Below are 16,749 nucleotides of genomic sequence, written 5' to 3'. Positions count from 1 at the left end.
TCTTATTAATTTTATCTTTATTCATGCAATTAATAGAATGTGTTATTATCGTAAATTACTAATAGGGAATTAGAATGAAACTAAATGTTAATAATGAGTATTGCAATTAATTTTATTTGAAAAAGGATAAAAAAATGCCTCATAATGAACCCAGCCGACACCCATAGTAACTCAAAATTTTTTATTAAATCATCAAGTTAATTTTCCTCATTGATTTTGGTCCTGCAATGAATTTTTTTAAGGATATCAAAATCAACTAAAATTCAATTTATATTACTGCAGGTGCTTCGCAAACGTAAAAGTTCTTTGATGCACAATCGGCATCGTACCAATCAGAGTTGCTGGATTTGAAAATGATATACATTTCTGTTTAATTTAAAAAATTCCTTTGCTTACTAATGAACCATGCAACTCCTGTAACTGGAAGGTTGACCTTTGGCCCAATCATTGTAGCTTAGGGGAGCATTGTTGATCCACTTTGTGAAATTTTTCTGCTTGTACATAGTCAAAGAGGAGAAAACACGCTTGTTCAGCATGTCTGTGGTTTGTTTTGTGTAAATTGGGAGGAAATTTTCATAATTTTACATACCAGCGTCCGCCAAGACAAATTCAAAGCAATAATTTTCGAGTGGCGTTTCGAAACTTGCCAAATCTTGACCTTTGGTCTTGGTGCAATCGGTCCGAGCGGCGCTCCAAATTTTCTCAAAACATTTACTAATATTTATTTTCTTTTATATATTTCTAACTTACTGCATTTTTTACAATGTTGTATTTTGATTTCGACAAGGCTGATTCAATTACAGGTTATTTTCTTTTCACATCAATTAAAAATTAGAATATACCTGTACTGCAAGGGTCGGCGGCCATGACCGCTGCATTATTATCATTACCCTCACAAACAAAATAGTTTTCCCCCTGGCACTGTGTGTCGTACCATTTATCGCGCCTAGAGTGATTTTTTTATTTATAAACTTCACAATTCCAAGCTTTAAAAAAACAAACATCATAACAACGCATTTCTCAGTGTTAGGGTTGTTTGGTTCACCCTTTGCCCATTCAGTGTATGTCATGTCCTTTCCATTGATCCATTTTGTGAAAGTCTTTCCCCCAAAGCCAGATAATGAAATGAAGACAGCCTTGGTTGACAAATCTGGGAAAAGCGTCATTCCAAATTTGTACTCAATAATGCATAAAGTAATATAAATATCTTTTTCACCTGCTTTCTCGATTTCAGTTTTGACGCAGTTGCTTTCCTCCAAAGTTTCCAAGCTTGCTAAATCCATTCCCATTTTCTTGCATATTTTACGAGCATTCCAGAAATTTGCCTAAATTTTTAGCGATCAATTTATTTTTGCATTAAAAAAAAATATGTTTGTTTTACTTTTGTCTGTGTTACACTATATTTTGAACCTAAAATAGATTCACTGAAAGATCAGTAATGATTAAAAAAAAATTTAAAAAATGGTACCTGGCTGGCACTCTTTTTCACTTTGAGTTTGAGCTTCTGACGACGATTTCTCGCAAATGTAGCGATTCTCACTGTAGCAGTTTGTGTTAATCCAGTAATATTTGCTAGGATCAAAATTTGCAAATGATTCAACAATATTATTACAAAATTTCCAAAATACTTCATTGCCATGCATTTTTCTTCGTTCATGTTTTTGGGCTGTCCGACTGCCCAGTCGTTGAACGACAAAGGAGCCCCACTATCCCATTTCGTATATTGTTTCTCGCCATTAATTATGTTCAGTGATGTAAAAACCGGCACCGTTGACAATCCTTAATCACGATTTAAATTCATGCAAAAGATTGTATTTTTTTTAAACATTTTTTAATAATTTATACCGGAATTTTCAATCGCTTTCATGACGCAAATGTTCTCCTGCGGCGTTTCCAAGCTCACCAACTGCATTCCTAGTTTACGACAACTATTACGCGCTTGCCTCCAATTAGCCTAATAAATATGAAAAATGTAATTTTCCAGTAAATAACAAAGGCATAATTTTCACTCTATTATCTGGAATCTTGTAATTATCTATAAAAATTTCAATTGGTTGAAAAGATTTTTATCATTTTTTTTTTTAAATTTCACCCATGTTGCAAGTTGGTGCTGGTGTTTCCGGCGTTTCGCAAACGTAATTAGTCCACATCTGACATCCCATGTCGTACCAACCATTTCTCCTATTATGTAAGAATTATTAAATTAATATTTATTATTCTCGGTTGATACGTAAATATTAAGAAATTGGGAAAAAGAGAAGTAAGGGTTTACAAGTAAAGTATAAGGATGTCTGCTAAAACGCCCAACATTAAAAAAGACGCGGCCCCCGCGGTAAACCCAATTATTTGATTTTTTTATTAAGAATACTTTTATAAAATAATTTGGGGAAAGCAGTTTTCTTTTTTACAAAATTTTGCTTAAAAAGTGGAACAACTTAAAATTGATGGATTTTTTCCGATGAAAAATAAATAAAATCAGTAAAACTGATAAAAAAGTCAAATTTCAGAAATCTTTGCGAAATCAGCCCATGAATATAAGCTGAATTATATTAAAAAATAATTGTCTTGCTATTGCCAATCTTACCTATCTAATTTTTCTTTTCAAAATTGCATTTGCTTAAAATGATCCTAATTTATTTTAAAAGCCGCATAACAAGAAATTAAAAAAAAAACAACAACAACAACAACTAGCGCAAGATTTCCCCCAGCCGTAAATGTAATGAATTCAAGACTAACATAATCGACATGCAGAACTCTTTGGAAGGGTTATTCGGTTCGCCCTTTTGCCAGTTGGTGAAAGTCATAGGGGCGCCGTTGCCCCAGACTTTGCTGGTTGCATTCAAGGAAGTCCAAACTTGTTTGTTCGTCAAATCTAGAGTGATTAATTAAGTTTTAAATAAAAAAAATCAATACAATAATACGCACTGGCATTTATAATGAGCGATTTGACGCAATTGTTTTCTTCCAAACTTTCAATAGAAACGAGTTGCTGTCCCATTATAAGACATTGTTTCATTGCTATGTCGTTGGTTGCCTGCATGAATTTTGACCATTATAGTTTTAAGACTTTTCAATTTCTTACTCCAACTTACAGTAGTTGTAGAAACAGTATATTTTGCGCTCTCTATAAATTATTTATTATCCTAATTTATCCAGAACATATTTCATTTTTTTAAATATATATTTACCGCCGTCCTTGCAAGGAGCTGGTACATTGTAATTAACACTCTCGCATATAAACGGTGATTCATTTTCACAATTAATGTCATGCCATGCATTTTTACTTAAAAAAATTATCAGTATTAAAATTTATTTTAAAAAAAATGTACAAAATTTACTATAGGGCCATGCATTTCTCCTTTCCATTGTAATCATTCGGCTGTCCTGATCCCCAAACGGAGTAGCTTAACATCTCCTTACTTGCCCACGAGGTGAAATTCTTTTCGCCCTCGTTTATACTCAAAGACGTAAAAACAGCTTTAAGGGACATCTCTGAAATTTAATTCCATAATCTTATACAAATGTTATAAGGTATTTTTTGTCACAATTAGGGCCTGATTGGGGTCACATATTTTGGCTCTTATTTTTAAAATGTTCAATGTTAGCGAAAAGTTTGAAACTGAAGCATATAAAAAAATTCTCTATCTAAACATATAAGTTTTGCAATTTCAGAATTTTAATGTTTTCTTGTTAAATTTAAGAAAAAATTTTACCAGCTTTGATTAATTTGTCCAAAATGCACAAATTCTCCTCAAACGTCTCCAAACTCACAAGGTCCATTTTCTTGCTATTGCAAATAAATCTTGCTGTAGCCCAGTTAGCCTTAAATTATAATTTTTAAAATTGTTGTATTATATCCATTTAAAGTTATATAATATTATATCTCTACCGGCTGAGTCACAATTTCATACTTGACGTCTGTATAGTAAAATTTTTAAAACAAATCAGGTTATACTTTCAGAATTTTATAATTAACTTCATTATCTTTTTTTAACCTTTTTTGCAAAGATCTTGAAGGTTTTCGGGTACTGCGGCTGCATTTGGATTTTTCTCGCAAATGTACATGTTGACTTCATTGCAATCAACATTGTAGGCAGCGTCACGCCTATATTGTTGAAAAATAATTAAAAATCGTCAACCAACTTCCGCCCGCTTTTAAATATCACCAAAGTGCCATGCATTTGAATTTTGCTGGCGAACTGTCAGCCCAGCCTATGTATGTGGCCTTGCTTTTGTCGGCCGACCAAATTCCGGTTTTGTCCGAATTGACTTGGAGACCAGTTAAAAATTTTACATCGCGCATTTCTGATTCGAAATCCAGTCAAATTGAGTAGTTCTTCTTCTTTTAAATCTGAATATTATACCCTCATTTTGCAAAAATTCTTGGAGACAAGTGCTCTTTTGTTCTGTATCAACAGTAATAAGTTCCATCCCCTTTTTGTGACAGAAATATCTGGCGCTGTCCCACACTTGCTACAAATTTTGTAGAAATAATGAAAACGAATTATTTCGGAGATTATTTCCACAAAAACACACCTTGTCCTTTGACAACTCAAATGTTAAATTGGCCAAAACTATCAAAATTGAACATTGTTAATTTTAGATAAAAATAAATAAATGGAAATGCAGCATTTCCTTCTTACATGTTTTGCATTCATCTGCAAAATTTCATTATTTCATTAATGACTCTAGCCTTAAAACTAATTTTTTATGTACATACTAGATATGGCCGTCATGTTGTCAAATTCATCGCCATAATCCCCTTCTTCGTCTTCTTCAAGCGTGGTTGAAGAATTATTTATAGTCATATTTGGGCGCACAGTTGTTAATTCTTGCGTGCCAGCATTGTTGGATGTAACCACAGTGTCTTAATATATAGAAATATTTTAAAGCTATACCACTCAAAATTTGCCATTATTATAAATATATGTCATACTTTGCACAGTGACAGTTTGAAGATATTCAACTGGGCCGGTGTACAAAGATTGTGAATGAACCAAGGCAAGCAGCTTGAAGATTTAAGAAGATAGGAAACAAAATTGAAATTGAAAATTTGAAATACCCCTAAAATTAGTGCTGCATGTCCTTTCATGTTGGTGGCTGTTCAAACCACTGAATAGGGAAATATTTGAAATGGGCAAACTTTTATAGTGGTACCATCATGGACACAGGAAGTTGATGTCGAGTACGTCAGCAGAGAGTTTTTGATCTAATCAATTTCAAGTAAAAATGATAATATATGTTTGTTTTTATCAATTGTAAAAATTTATTTTTACAACAAAAAAATAATTTCAGCTGCAGAAAAGTAATTCTAAATTTCTTTGGGATAAAGAAACGCAAGAAATTAATAAAAATGAAAATATGATCTAAATTTTAATTAGTTTCCAGCGGCCATTTATTTTCAAGGCTATTATTTTTAATTTTTCCAGAGGATGCAAAAATGCCGGAAATTCAGCTGTATGTTGCGGCCTTGTTTTTGTCCTCAGATTCGTCCACAGCTGAACTAACATTGGAGGATTTTTTGTCGTTTCAATTTTGGTTTAAAATAAATATTTGGGATACAAATAAATTTGCAAAAATTTAACCACTACAAAAACATATTGGCGAACTTCAGACCAAAAAAAAGTGAAAAAACAATCAGCCCTCGCTCTTCATCCATATTCCACATTCTTTAATAATAAAATATTAAAGGGCCGAAAAAATTAAAGATTTTTATCTACTTTTCCTGCTTGCATCATGTAAATTAAATTTTAAACGTTTCCATAATACAGGAATAAAAGAGCGCCCGCCTCTCTTCTTTGGTTGTATCCGATTGTCGCTTTCGGCAATTCCCGCCGCAGGTTCGGCTCGTGGGCCGCAAGAAACGCCGCGAACGCGCAATCGCAAACGCTGCCAACGCTGGCTGGTGGAAAAAGCAGCAGCACCCAGCTGTCCTGCGCAACAAACGCGACTGCAAGAAGATTGAAGACAAAATGCAGGGATGCGGATGCTGTTTGTGATTAAATTCTGGTAAGAGACCTGTTTATAATTGTCAAAAGGGCTCCCTAAGATCACAATGCTGATTCCAGATGAAGCCTCAACACCGTGCTTAATACTGAAAAGCTTGATTTTTCGAAAGAGTTATTGGTTCCCGAATTTTAATGTGTTGGTCACTTCTGTCCATCTCCCTTCTGTTTTGCGCATCCCTTGAGGCTTAATTTTTTCATTGTTACATTAGAGAGGGCTCAAGTTTTGAAAATTGATCCTGAAAACTCCTCACTCTGGTCAAAACAATTTAATCTTTTGGAATTTTGTTTTTATTTTTCAATCCAAAAGATACAAAAAGAATATAATAATGTATACGTATGTAACTTTTAAAATCACAACCAGATTTTTTTTCAATCTTGCAAGTGCTTAACCTTTTTATATGTTTTTAAATTTTCGTTTAATATTAATCTGCAAACTTTCTAATTCTTGTCTAGATTTGTCGCCAAATGGAGGAGAAAGGTGGCAAAGGCAAGGCCCTGATGAGCCAACTTTTGGGTGCAATGAAGAACCAGTTCAACCGTGCTGGGGAGGCCGAGTCGGCTGAAGGTCTGGAGGACTCGGACCCTGCCGGACGACGCTCCCTGCGCAGCCAGAGCAAGTCCGGGGACGAGGCGGCCGAGAGCACCGAGCTGAAGAGGTCGACGAGGCGGTCAAACCAAAAGGGCTCGGGCGGCTCGATCTTGCAGTCGGCCATCGCCAGGAAGGAAAAGTCCTTCCTGTCCACACCGCCCAGCAGCAGTAGCGGCAGCACTTCCGGTACTAGCAAAAGCAACGTCCGGCCGACGCAGCAAGTGTTGAAAAAGAAAACGCCCACCGTGCCTGTCAAGTCGCCGCCGCCAGCGTTGTCGCCCTCGATGCCCAAGAAGAAGGCCAGAGTGGCTGAAAGTGTGTCCAGCGCTGCTTCGGACATTTCGTCCGCATCCCTGGACAAGGTCAAAGAGGAGCAGATTGAGTCGGAAGACAACGAGAGTGTCAGTTCAGTAAAAAATGAGGAGGATATTCCTACGGCCAAGCAAAGTATTCCTCCGGGAACACCCTCCTCTTTGGATAATAAGAGGCGCATTGAGGAGGATGAATCTCAAGAAGGTTTGTTGTAATTTTTAGATTTAAAATTGATATAATGAAGAATTTGATGAATTGCCCAAATTATGAATTTTGGAAGGAAAAAATTTCAAGAAAAAGCCTTTATTTTATTTCAAATGTATATTTCAGTTGCATCTCCAGATTCGGACGCTCGAAAGAGGCTACGAAGGACAGCTCGGACCTCTCCCGTCTTAGGAGACTCTTCCTCGGACAGTGGAAATCCATCCAAAGCAAAATCCGGCTCAGATCCAAATGTGTGGATTTTTAATTATCTGGAGCCAACTAGATATTAATTGAAATTTGTATTTTCAGGCTAACGCTGCAATGAACCGTGTCATGTGTTTCTGCCGCACCCGCAAGGGCCCCCGAGCGTCTATTTGCTCTGTTGAGCCTGTGCAGACTTCCGATGGAGAAGACACTTCTGGTTCCAAGGAACTGTATTGTCAGGTACATTTTTTTTTAGAATTAATTTATATAAAAAATTAATTTTGCTGAACTTTAGGCTGTTGAAAGTGTTGACGAAACGTTGGTCGGTTGCTGCAAACTTGCATCAACCACCAGACTGCGAAGACCTTCAGCGAAGGTTCCCTACATGCTCCTTTGTGAGAGCCACGCCTACCGTCTCTCCCTGCACAATTGCTGTCCCGGTTGTGGAATATTTTGTTCACAAGTAATTCAATGACAATTTTTTGTGTCCATAATTGATTTTTTACTTTTTTTATAATTTCAGGGACGATTTGTTCAATGCGAGTTTAATGGAAAAGTCCACCACTTCCACCGAAACTGCCAGCTTCCCATTGGCAGCGGAGGAAAGGAGGGCCTTTGCCCTCACTGCGGTTCTATGAGTCCAACTTTTGACGTCAGGTTGGAAATGAAAATGCCAAAGAAACCTGTTTTCTTGCCTCACCAGAGACAATTACGCAAAGAGTAATAACTTAGTCCCTCATAAATTTTGTTGAAACACCTAAGTTTGAATTCATTCTTAGTAAATCCGCCAAAATGAGTTTCCCGGACAGCAAAGGAGAGAAGAAGGATCTCTTGCCAAGATCTTCATTTGTCTTGCCCGAAGCTCCTCCCAACATTTTAGACAAGGCAAAGTACACATTAGAACATCTGTTCGACGCTGCCGCCGATGGAGACACGGAGTATGTGTTGAACATTCTCAGTTTCGGACACAATCTCAACCACGTATTCACCAAAAATGGAAACAAGACCGCCCTGCATGCTGCGGCAGAAAAGGGTCACCTGGCTACGGTCCACCTTCTTGTTCAGGCTGGAGCCCAGCTGGATGTGATGGACAGTGAGCAAATGACTCCTTTGATGCAGGCAGTCATCACAGAGCACAATCCTGTTTTGAAATACCTGATTAAAGCTGGGGCCTCTCTCATTATCAAAGTAAGCAATTTGAATTTCTTTTAAAACAGGTGACGAATCCTAAACCTAGACTGAAAATCTTGTTAATTAATATTTTTTACTTAGGAAATTTTCTCTACATTTATTCTGCTTTTCTTTAAAGGGCACCGATGGCATGACAGCTCTCCACTTGGCTGCCAAGAATGGCAACTACGAAGCCTGCACTTTGATCCTTACAGAACAAAATACCACATCCACCAGAACACTCCTCGATGCTCAGGATGATGGAGGCTGGACTGCTTTGGTTTGGGCTTGCGAACACGGCCACTTCGGCATTGTGAAGTTTGTTTTTAAAATAATTATCTTGATCCCAATGTTAAAAAAAAATCAAACAGGTACTTAGTTACAAAGAAGGCTGATCCTCTTATTCGAGACACGGAGCAGAATATTGCCCTGCACTGGTCCACATTTTCCGGTAGTGCCGATATCTGCGAGTTGTTGCTGAACAGCGGCTGCAACGTCAACGCTGCCAATGCTCAAGGAGACACACCATTGTAATGAATTATTTTAAATCTAATAAAATATTTGTAAATAAATGTATTTTAGGCACATTGGCTCTCGGCAAGATAATTACGAAGTCGTTCTCCTGCTTTTGGCAAGGGGTGCCCAAGTCGACGCCAAAAACTTAAATGGGGACCGACCTCTGGACTGTTGTCCTACTGAAGGCTCCGACTGCTGGACTGCAATCAACATGAATGTACAACTGCAAGCTCTACTTGCAAACACCCAAGAAAGAACCAAACGAATATTATCTAAGTAAGGAGAATAATTTCAGCTAGAAATTGAAATTAATTTTATTTTGATTATTTCAGCGACATATCAAAGGGCAAAGAGAACAACCCCATTCAAGTCATCAACGGAGTCGATGACCAGGCGGTACCAGCAGACTTTCTGTATGTTACCGAAAACTGCTTCACATCTGACATACGCGTTGATAGAAAAATCACGTCTCTCCAAGTAATTTAATTTGAAACCTTGTTATTAAATCTTATTGTTTTGAATCTATTTTTCAGTCCTGCAGGTGCACAGACACTTGCAGCACAGCAAACTGCTTGTGCGCGCACTTCAGTCTGCGATGCTGGTTTGATGAAGAGGGTCGGCTGCTGCCAGACTTCAATTATGCAGACCCGCCGTTGCTTTTTGAGTGCAACGTTGGTTGCGCATGCAACAAGGTCACTTGTAACAACCGCGTCGTGCAGCATGGCCCGACTGTGCGCTTTCAACTTTTCCGCACAGAGGGCAAAGGCTGGGGCGTCAGAACTTTGAGGCCTATTCCCAAAGGAGCATATGTTTGCGAGTGAGTTTTCTTAAAAAAAAAAAAATTCAATATTCCAAAACAAACGGTCCAATTGTGAAGCATTATTAATTAAAATGTGTTCTTCAGGTACATCGGAGAGGTGATAACAGACTGTGAGGCTGACAGTAGGGAAGATGACTCGTACCTCTTTGATTTGGACAATCGTGAAGGTGAAACCTACTGCATCGATGCCCGGAAGTATGGAAACATAGCACGGTTCATCAACCACATGTGCACTCCGAACCTGATGCCTGTCAAAGTATTCATCGACCATCAAGATCTGAAGTTCCCGCGCATTGCACTATTTGCAAACCGAGATATCGCAGCTGATGAGGAACTAGGGTATGAAAAGTTCAAAAAGAAATAATCTCATAGATTATGTAGAAATATTAACACATTTTTATTGTGTTGCGCTGTTGTGCATGTTTTTGCTTCGAACTATTGGCCAAAAGCTGAAGTTTGAACTTTTTGTACAGTTTCCTTTTGGTGGTTTTTATTTTTCAATTAAATTATCATCTTGTAATGATTTTGTTTCATTTTCATTCACCTCAGTAATTTGGGAAATTTTGATTCTGGCTGGAACTTTCAAAATTTTAACTCGGAATTTCTCTTTCAAGGTTTGATTATGGGGAAAAGTTCTGGATTGTGAAATGCAAGTCTTTCACTTGCACCTGTGGCAGTGAAAATTGTCGGTACTCGGATGCGACCATTGAGGACACATTGGAAAAGTACAAGCAGAAGGTGGAGGAACTCGAAGCTAGGAGGCTGGCTGAGGTTGAGAACCAAAAATGAAATTCAGATAGGGATTAGAAGTTAGTTAAATAATTTGTCACAATCTCAAATTTCCTTGTGAACCTCCATAGATAGAATTTTCCAAAATACTTGTTTGCTTTGTCCTGTGAATGTTATCTAAGCAAATATTACTTGTGACGTACAGGTTTGATGTTTTGATATTGTGCCAATGGAGGGAGGAATTTTTTAAATCTAATAGATGATTATAACGCGTGACAAGTTGTTTCTTTGTCAAAAGTCCCTGTGGTGTTTGTGAAGTGTCTGTGTGAATTTCAGCCAGTTTTCTGCTACATCACTGCCAGTATGTAATGCATTATAAATTTTAAGTGTATAAGAACAACTCCGAAAGTTAAATCGTTGATGAATATATTGCTGACAACTGCACCACTGCAATGGGCTGCGGAGATTTAATTGTTGTGGTTTTGTGCAATAATAAATGAAGTTGAACCGTCTTGCTGTATATAATAAAAATTTCATTCCAATTGCATATTTGCCCTTTAAAACAAATTTAATTATGACAATTAATGAAACTTTTTCTTGACCTTGTTCTTAGCTTAATTGCTGTTAAAAACCTGGAAGATAATAAATCAAATTAAAAGAGAATTATTAGATTTATATAGTAAGTTCTCAGATATTGGGGGGGGGGTTGCATGTGATAAATCTAAAATTATATTTAAATCAAATAAAAACAAATCTGGAATTTTTCTTGACAATAGCAATTATTTGAATAAAACTTAATTAAATGTGATAAACCTTTTGAATTGTTCATGATAATAGCAATAATTAATTAAAATAAATCCATAATTTTTGCAAACTGTTTTCCTGAAAAATTAGGATCCATTTCCAAGCATTCATTTACATTTAGCAAGTGATTAAGATATAAATCGTTTAATATGTTGGCATTGGGGGGGGGGGGGGTTAAAAAGTGATATTTTATGCATTGCATTTTATGATTTTGGTTCGATAACCACCGCATTCGCACGGATGGGGTTGATGGGGACAAGCAAAGTTTGCCAGCAGGAGACGTGGTGTAGAATGCACATTGATGACTAAAGCAGCATTTAAAGGGCTCTTGAAGGAGCAGCTGATGAGCCGAGGAGGGTTGCGGATTGCTGATATGACACGAAGTTGGTGCCCAGATTTGACACTGTGCTGCCGCAGAGACTGTTTGCCAAGACGCAGCAAATGAGCTGTGAGCCGCGATATATATAAAATATATATAATGACGCGTGTATAGAGCCATCGCGTCGGAAGCTGCACAATTCAATCCGCCATCGGCCGGGGCCGAAGCAAGAGGGAGCTGTGCTATTTTTGGAAAAGTAGCCCGGAAAATCAGCGGGGTGCGATTGTACACAAGCGCGTGCCTCGAAAACAAAGTACACGTGTAAAAGTCATCACTCATCAGGAGTATCAAGCATTTTTTTTTTAACTTCATGCCTCCATTAGAGATGATAAAAATATAGGTGATGAGGAAGTTTAAAAATTAGGGTTAGGAAAGGAAAATAGTGAATGTGTAACAAAAAATTAGATCATGAATTTCAATTCCTATTTTCAAGCAACAGATCGAAAATGTATGATTTCCGCAATAGTTTTATATTGTGTACTTTTTATGTGCAATTTAATGTTTGCCAATGAATTATAAAAAATCTACCGTGAATTTTCATTGACCGAGAAGAATAAATAATAATAACTAAGTGGAAGTTCATGAATGTGTTTATAGGTTTATTTATTTCCAAAGTTTTAGCAAAATTCTTGCTAAAACTTTGGAAATAAAAAAACCTATCCGCCACAGTGAGCCTCGTAGAAAAGATTTTGTTTTTATTTTACAAAATATTTTTGGCAAAATTAAGGTGATAAAAAGATTATTTTTCTTAAAATCTTAAAAAATATATACAAAGGGAAATTTGATCATCAAGTTTACTTATTTAACCAAAAGGTAGATTTAATCACACTGTGGTCAGTCGGTGTTAAAAATGAGAACTGTTAAGATTTTCATTTCATTCGGCTCGTTCCTCAAATAAAGAACAGAAATATATTACTCGCGCCCACGCAGTCGGTCACAATTTCGCGGAACGTTTTCCCCCTCGTTGGAAATGTCAATCAGAATTGTCAAAAGACGACGTTTTGCTTGGTAGAGTGATAAATAATTCATAAAGCACTCTCCGTTGGCTTTCTATGCAGAACCGTGTGTGTTAAGGAAAAGTAATCTTGAATATGAACAAGGCTTTTTCTGTAATCGAATGAGTGTAAAGAAAAAGTGTGTCAGGCTCAGCAAATCACAAAAAGTTTATTAAAAAAAAATGCAAATAAAACCTTGATCAATTCAATGCAACTGTGATGCTTTTCATTTATATTTATTTTTTATTGAAGGCTGGAGTGCAGGCGGGTGTGTGTAATGCCCATATAATGCAAGGTTGATGTGTGTTGTGTGGTATTGTAGGTATGAAAAGTTGGTGCACGTCACTTGAGGGTTGGTTGCTTAGTTACCGTCATTTCATCGGCGCGATTGGCAGGCTCGGCGCAGCGCTCTATCTTTCACTTGGGCCGCGCGCGGCGAGGGACTGTTCCATTTGCCGCTAATAATATAACGAAATCCAGGAAACCTGCTCAGGAAACTCGTAAAATTTATTAGAAAGAGAGTCAAGGGCTTTTTGAGCTGCTGCGTTCACCACCGACGAGAGGGTGCACAACGCAGGAAGGGCTCACCGATCCATCTTTTTCCGCTTGTTAATATTTGAGGCCAGCAGTGGCGGAATGCGGAAAAAGTGATTTATTGGAAATAATTTTTCTGATCAAATAATAATAATGTTCCCTATAATGGTTTCCTTTTCTTGTAAAATATGCAGTGTCCCGGTTTTGAATTTGTAGAGGGATGAAACAAACGAAATTAAATTTGATCATAAATTTTACATCAATATTAACCAATATCATCAAACAGATTTAAGTAAAAAAATTATTCAGTCTCTGAAAATTATTTTATTTATTTTTTTAAAATTAATTATGCAAAACTCCTACAAATAAATCGTTTTGACGATTTTTTACTTGTAAATATATATTTAAGAATGAGAAAATATAACGTAAGAATTTATTTTTAAAATATAAAACTAATTTATTCATCACAAACAATTAAAAAGAAAAACGTTTCAATGTAAATAATATTTTATTTTCGACAAACTTTTTTTTTATCTTGCTCTTGCAAAAATTAAAATTTTAATTTACTTACTTTGCCTCCAGATATTAAATTCGGCCATGCAGGTTCTTGGAATCTCGGTGCCGCCACTGTCATCTTGGAGAAGATGTTTGAAGCCCGACAAGAACAATAAAAGACCAAGCCAGTCATCGAAGCGTGCCATCTTTCGAGACAACGATCCATCCATATACCTACGACGGTTGGTCTCTCCATTTCGGAGAAAGAAGGTCCTTTTCTTTGTTTCTGCCAGAGCAGGATAAAACGCTGCTACTAATCGCACGCAGAGAGAAAACAAGAGGCAGCTAATTAATCCGCACGAGAAATTGATTGCGTTCCACAGATATATCAAGCAGGGTTGTGCGAAAAGCAAGCCTCTGAAATCAATCAGTCGCGCACAAATCACGTTTGCTGTAATGAAATTCCCTCCACCGTTCACCACTATCATCTTTTTTTATCATCAATCATCAATCAGATTTTCCAGATAGAAAAAATAAATTTTATTTTATTAAGTGTCCATCATGATAACTTCTTGAAGAATTACATAAAACAAAAACATCCGTTTTATGCTGATTGTAATCAATTAAAACAGGACTTAAAATACATATGAAGAGAGAGAGAGAGAGTTGATATTTTTTTCTTTTTCTAGCAAAAGTTATTTACATGCGCAAACATTTAGTAATTAACGGAAAAAATTATTTCAATTAAAAAAAGGTTTCGTTTTTTTTTTTTATTAAATCAAGGTTTAAAAAATTACAAAAACTTTGAACCACTGTTAATTTTGCTTCAAAAAGTCTGACAATTATCAAGTAACAAATCCTCTAGTTATTTTTATTAGAGTGTTATGGTAATTAATAAGTTCATTATGAATCCAATGATCGCTGTGAATAATTACCATAATGAAAAATCACGTGTTACTTAATTTTGGTGAGAGATTATTGATATATTTCGTCAAAGGAGAAACAAGAAGTATTAATGAATTTTTGAAAACTTTCAAAATCACTGACAATTTGAGAAAAAAAATTTAAATATAGAAAATTACAATAATTTCCAAGGGACCAAATTTGTTTCTAAAAATAAAAATAAAATAATGGCCTTTTACCCCCAAAAACCACACAAACGTGACGATAAAAAATTCGTTCGTTTTGTGCACTTTTGCCAAGTTGCATTGTGACGAGATAGCCGGAGGGAGGGTCGGAGGGAGATTACTTGCCGGCGGTGGCAGAGAAACGCACAGGCAGAGAGCGCAGCGGCGCCGCTGCTCGCAGCACCCACCTGTTATCGCGTCGCGGGGCGAACGAACGAAACGAACGCAAGCAAAGTGCAGAAGGGATGGAGCAGTGCGTGCTCGCACCCTCCACTCATTAGTCGTGCGCCCGCTCGAGGATGAACAAAGTTGCTGCGGCGCCGCCCGCGGCTCGCGGCGCCCCCGAGATTTCGTTTCTTTTTTAACCCTTTCGGGAGAGTAAGTGCGCGAGTGATTTATTTGCATGGAGGCCTCCGGAGCAACAACATTTTAGTCCCGCTGCTGCTGCTGCCGGTGAGTTTGCGTCTGTGTGTTGGGCCCCTGCAAATAATCCCCCATGATGTATCGCCGTGATCAAGTTTCGCTACACGCTGTAATTGCCAGCCCGCGAATTTCGCTGACTAATTATTGCTGCGGCGGCGTACACAGGAGTGCCTGCCTGATCAGAATATCTAATTAATTCGATAGGGGGTTTGTTAGTGAGCATGCATGTCTTGCGGCGGTTTACTTTTGTTTTCTTCCGCCCGTGTTTTCGGCACTCCATGCTCGGGCACATGCAACGTGGCATGTTCGCGGAAAACTTACAGAATTTCACTCTCAACCCGCCAAATTCCTTTTGGTACAAATAATTTAGCATCTCCCTATTTCAGTAGAATGCTCCGAGTGTGCATTTTGTAGAAATAGCTCTTCAAAGGAATAATTAATTCCTTATTTTGGAACAACTGAAGTTGAAAGTTGTACTCAATTGAGCTTACCATAAAAAATATTTTATTCATTAAAAATAAAAAATTCAAGTCAATTACATTTTAAGATTTTTATTTTAATTAAAGATATCTACATAGAGTTCCTTTCAATGATTCAATTCTTTAAATATGGAAGTTGTAAAGACCTATTAAATTAATTCCACCACATTTTTTGTGAGTTTCCAATTCAAAATTCCAATTCAGTTTAAATTTAAACTCTAAAGTGTCTTTTTATACAAAAGCGAATATTATTTTAATTAATACATTGATTTGGAAAGAAACTCGTGTAGACCAGAAATAATATTTTTTTCTTTTTAAATTACCGCAATGCAGTTTACTGTTGTGTACTTACTAATGGATTGTTAGTGAAAAGCCCTGGCTAATGCTGCGTAAAATTGCTGAAAGTTATTTCAAACCAAACAAAGCTTGGCGCAGACCCTTCCTGCCCACACGGAAGAGAACCGTTTGAATGGGCAATGACTTGACTCCCTAATCTGATTCACCCTGCCATACTTACAACTTGAATGTCCGTTGTGTAAATGAATCACTCTCCACAGATTGCAAGTCAAAACATATTTCGCAAGACTTATAACTCACGCTTAAAATTACAACTCTGGAATGAAAATGACATAAATAAAAAAAAACTTCTTTTTGCTTGTAGTGATGCTATTGAACACAATTTACAAGTAAAATAATTCTGGACTTCTTGGGAAAAAAACAAATTTATTATAAAAAAAATTATGAAAATATTTTTGTATAATAATATAAAATATACTAATTATTAAATATTGATTACTTTAAATTAATATATAGATTTTCATTTCTTTGGCGCTTACAATTTATTGAAACAGTTTTGTTTTTTAAGTAAAAAACATTTTGTGATTAATCGAACTGATACGTTATGTTTTACACCCAATTTGGTGGTTGAATGGGTGAAAGGTCAGATTTTTTGCAATCATCC

The 16,749-nt window shown here is 36.7% G+C and overlaps 3 protein-coding genes across 4 annotated transcripts in view; 2 read left to right on the top strand and 1 right to left on the bottom strand.

Moving 5' to 3' along the window:
• Positions 1 to 87: 87 nt before the first annotated feature.
• On the bottom strand, positions 88 to 5,137 carry LOC132200374 (macrophage mannose receptor 1-like). Its single transcript, XM_059625799.1, has 29 exons — positions 5,063 to 5,137; positions 4,937 to 5,009; positions 4,721 to 4,867; positions 4,644 to 4,658; positions 4,537 to 4,574; positions 4,365 to 4,473; positions 4,167 to 4,305; positions 3,996 to 4,105; positions 3,890 to 3,918; positions 3,714 to 3,822; positions 3,339 to 3,492; positions 3,189 to 3,283; positions 3,093 to 3,124; positions 2,926 to 3,034; positions 2,737 to 2,872; positions 2,093 to 2,181; positions 2,010 to 2,035; positions 1,846 to 1,954; positions 1,629 to 1,779; positions 1,469 to 1,572; positions 1,382 to 1,410; positions 1,217 to 1,325; positions 1,003 to 1,150; positions 843 to 946; positions 751 to 788; positions 590 to 701; positions 397 to 538; positions 278 to 341; positions 88 to 222 (listed from the first exon to the last, which is right to left on the bottom strand). The coding sequence occupies exons 1-29, from the start codon at positions 5,090 to 5,092 to the stop codon at positions 208 to 210; spliced, it is 2,565 nt and encodes an 854-aa protein (XP_059481782.1). The 5' UTR covers positions 5,093 to 5,137; the 3' UTR covers positions 88 to 207.
• A 713-nt stretch (positions 5,138 to 5,850) lies between these two features.
• Positions 5,851 to 11,095, top strand: LOC132201001 (histone-lysine N-methyltransferase EHMT2). 2 transcript variants are annotated; one of them, XM_059626853.1, is made up of 14 exons: positions 5,851 to 6,009; positions 6,462 to 7,113; positions 7,252 to 7,364; positions 7,423 to 7,557; positions 7,613 to 7,780; positions 7,841 to 8,037; positions 8,097 to 8,505; positions 8,627 to 8,805; positions 8,859 to 9,017; positions 9,070 to 9,279; positions 9,336 to 9,480; positions 9,537 to 9,820; positions 9,908 to 10,162; positions 10,438 to 11,095. In XM_059626853.1, the coding sequence occupies exons 2-14, from the start codon at positions 6,474 to 6,476 to the stop codon at positions 10,610 to 10,612; spliced, it is 3,069 nt and encodes a 1,022-aa protein (XP_059482836.1). In that variant the 5' UTR covers positions 5,851 to 6,009; positions 6,462 to 6,473; the 3' UTR covers positions 10,613 to 11,095. The 2 variants fall into 2 exon arrangements, with proteins under 2 accessions (XP_059482836.1, XP_059482835.1); XM_059626852.1 differs by having other exon boundaries at positions 7,240 to 7,364.
• A 4,070-nt stretch (positions 11,096 to 15,165) lies between these two features.
• LOC132201615 (voltage-dependent calcium channel type A subunit alpha-1-like) overlaps positions 15,166 to 16,749 on the top strand; it is a gene marked incomplete at its 3' end in the record, with an annotated part of 44,321 nt that continues 42,737 nt past the window's right edge. The window contains exon 1 of the mRNA XM_059627914.1: positions 15,166 to 15,339. The remainder of the gene's footprint in view (positions 15,340 to 16,749) is intronic.

Source organism: Neocloeon triangulifer, unplaced genomic scaffold (assembly GCF_031216515.1).
Source record: "Neocloeon triangulifer isolate White Clay Creek 2 clone unplaced genomic scaffold, ASM3121651v1 ptg000014l, whole genome shotgun sequence".
NCBI lineage: Eukaryota > Metazoa > Arthropoda > Insecta > Ephemeroptera > Baetidae > Neocloeon > Neocloeon triangulifer.
Note: the sequence above shows the minus strand (reverse complement) of the source record. Positions and strands in the feature narration are given on the sequence as shown.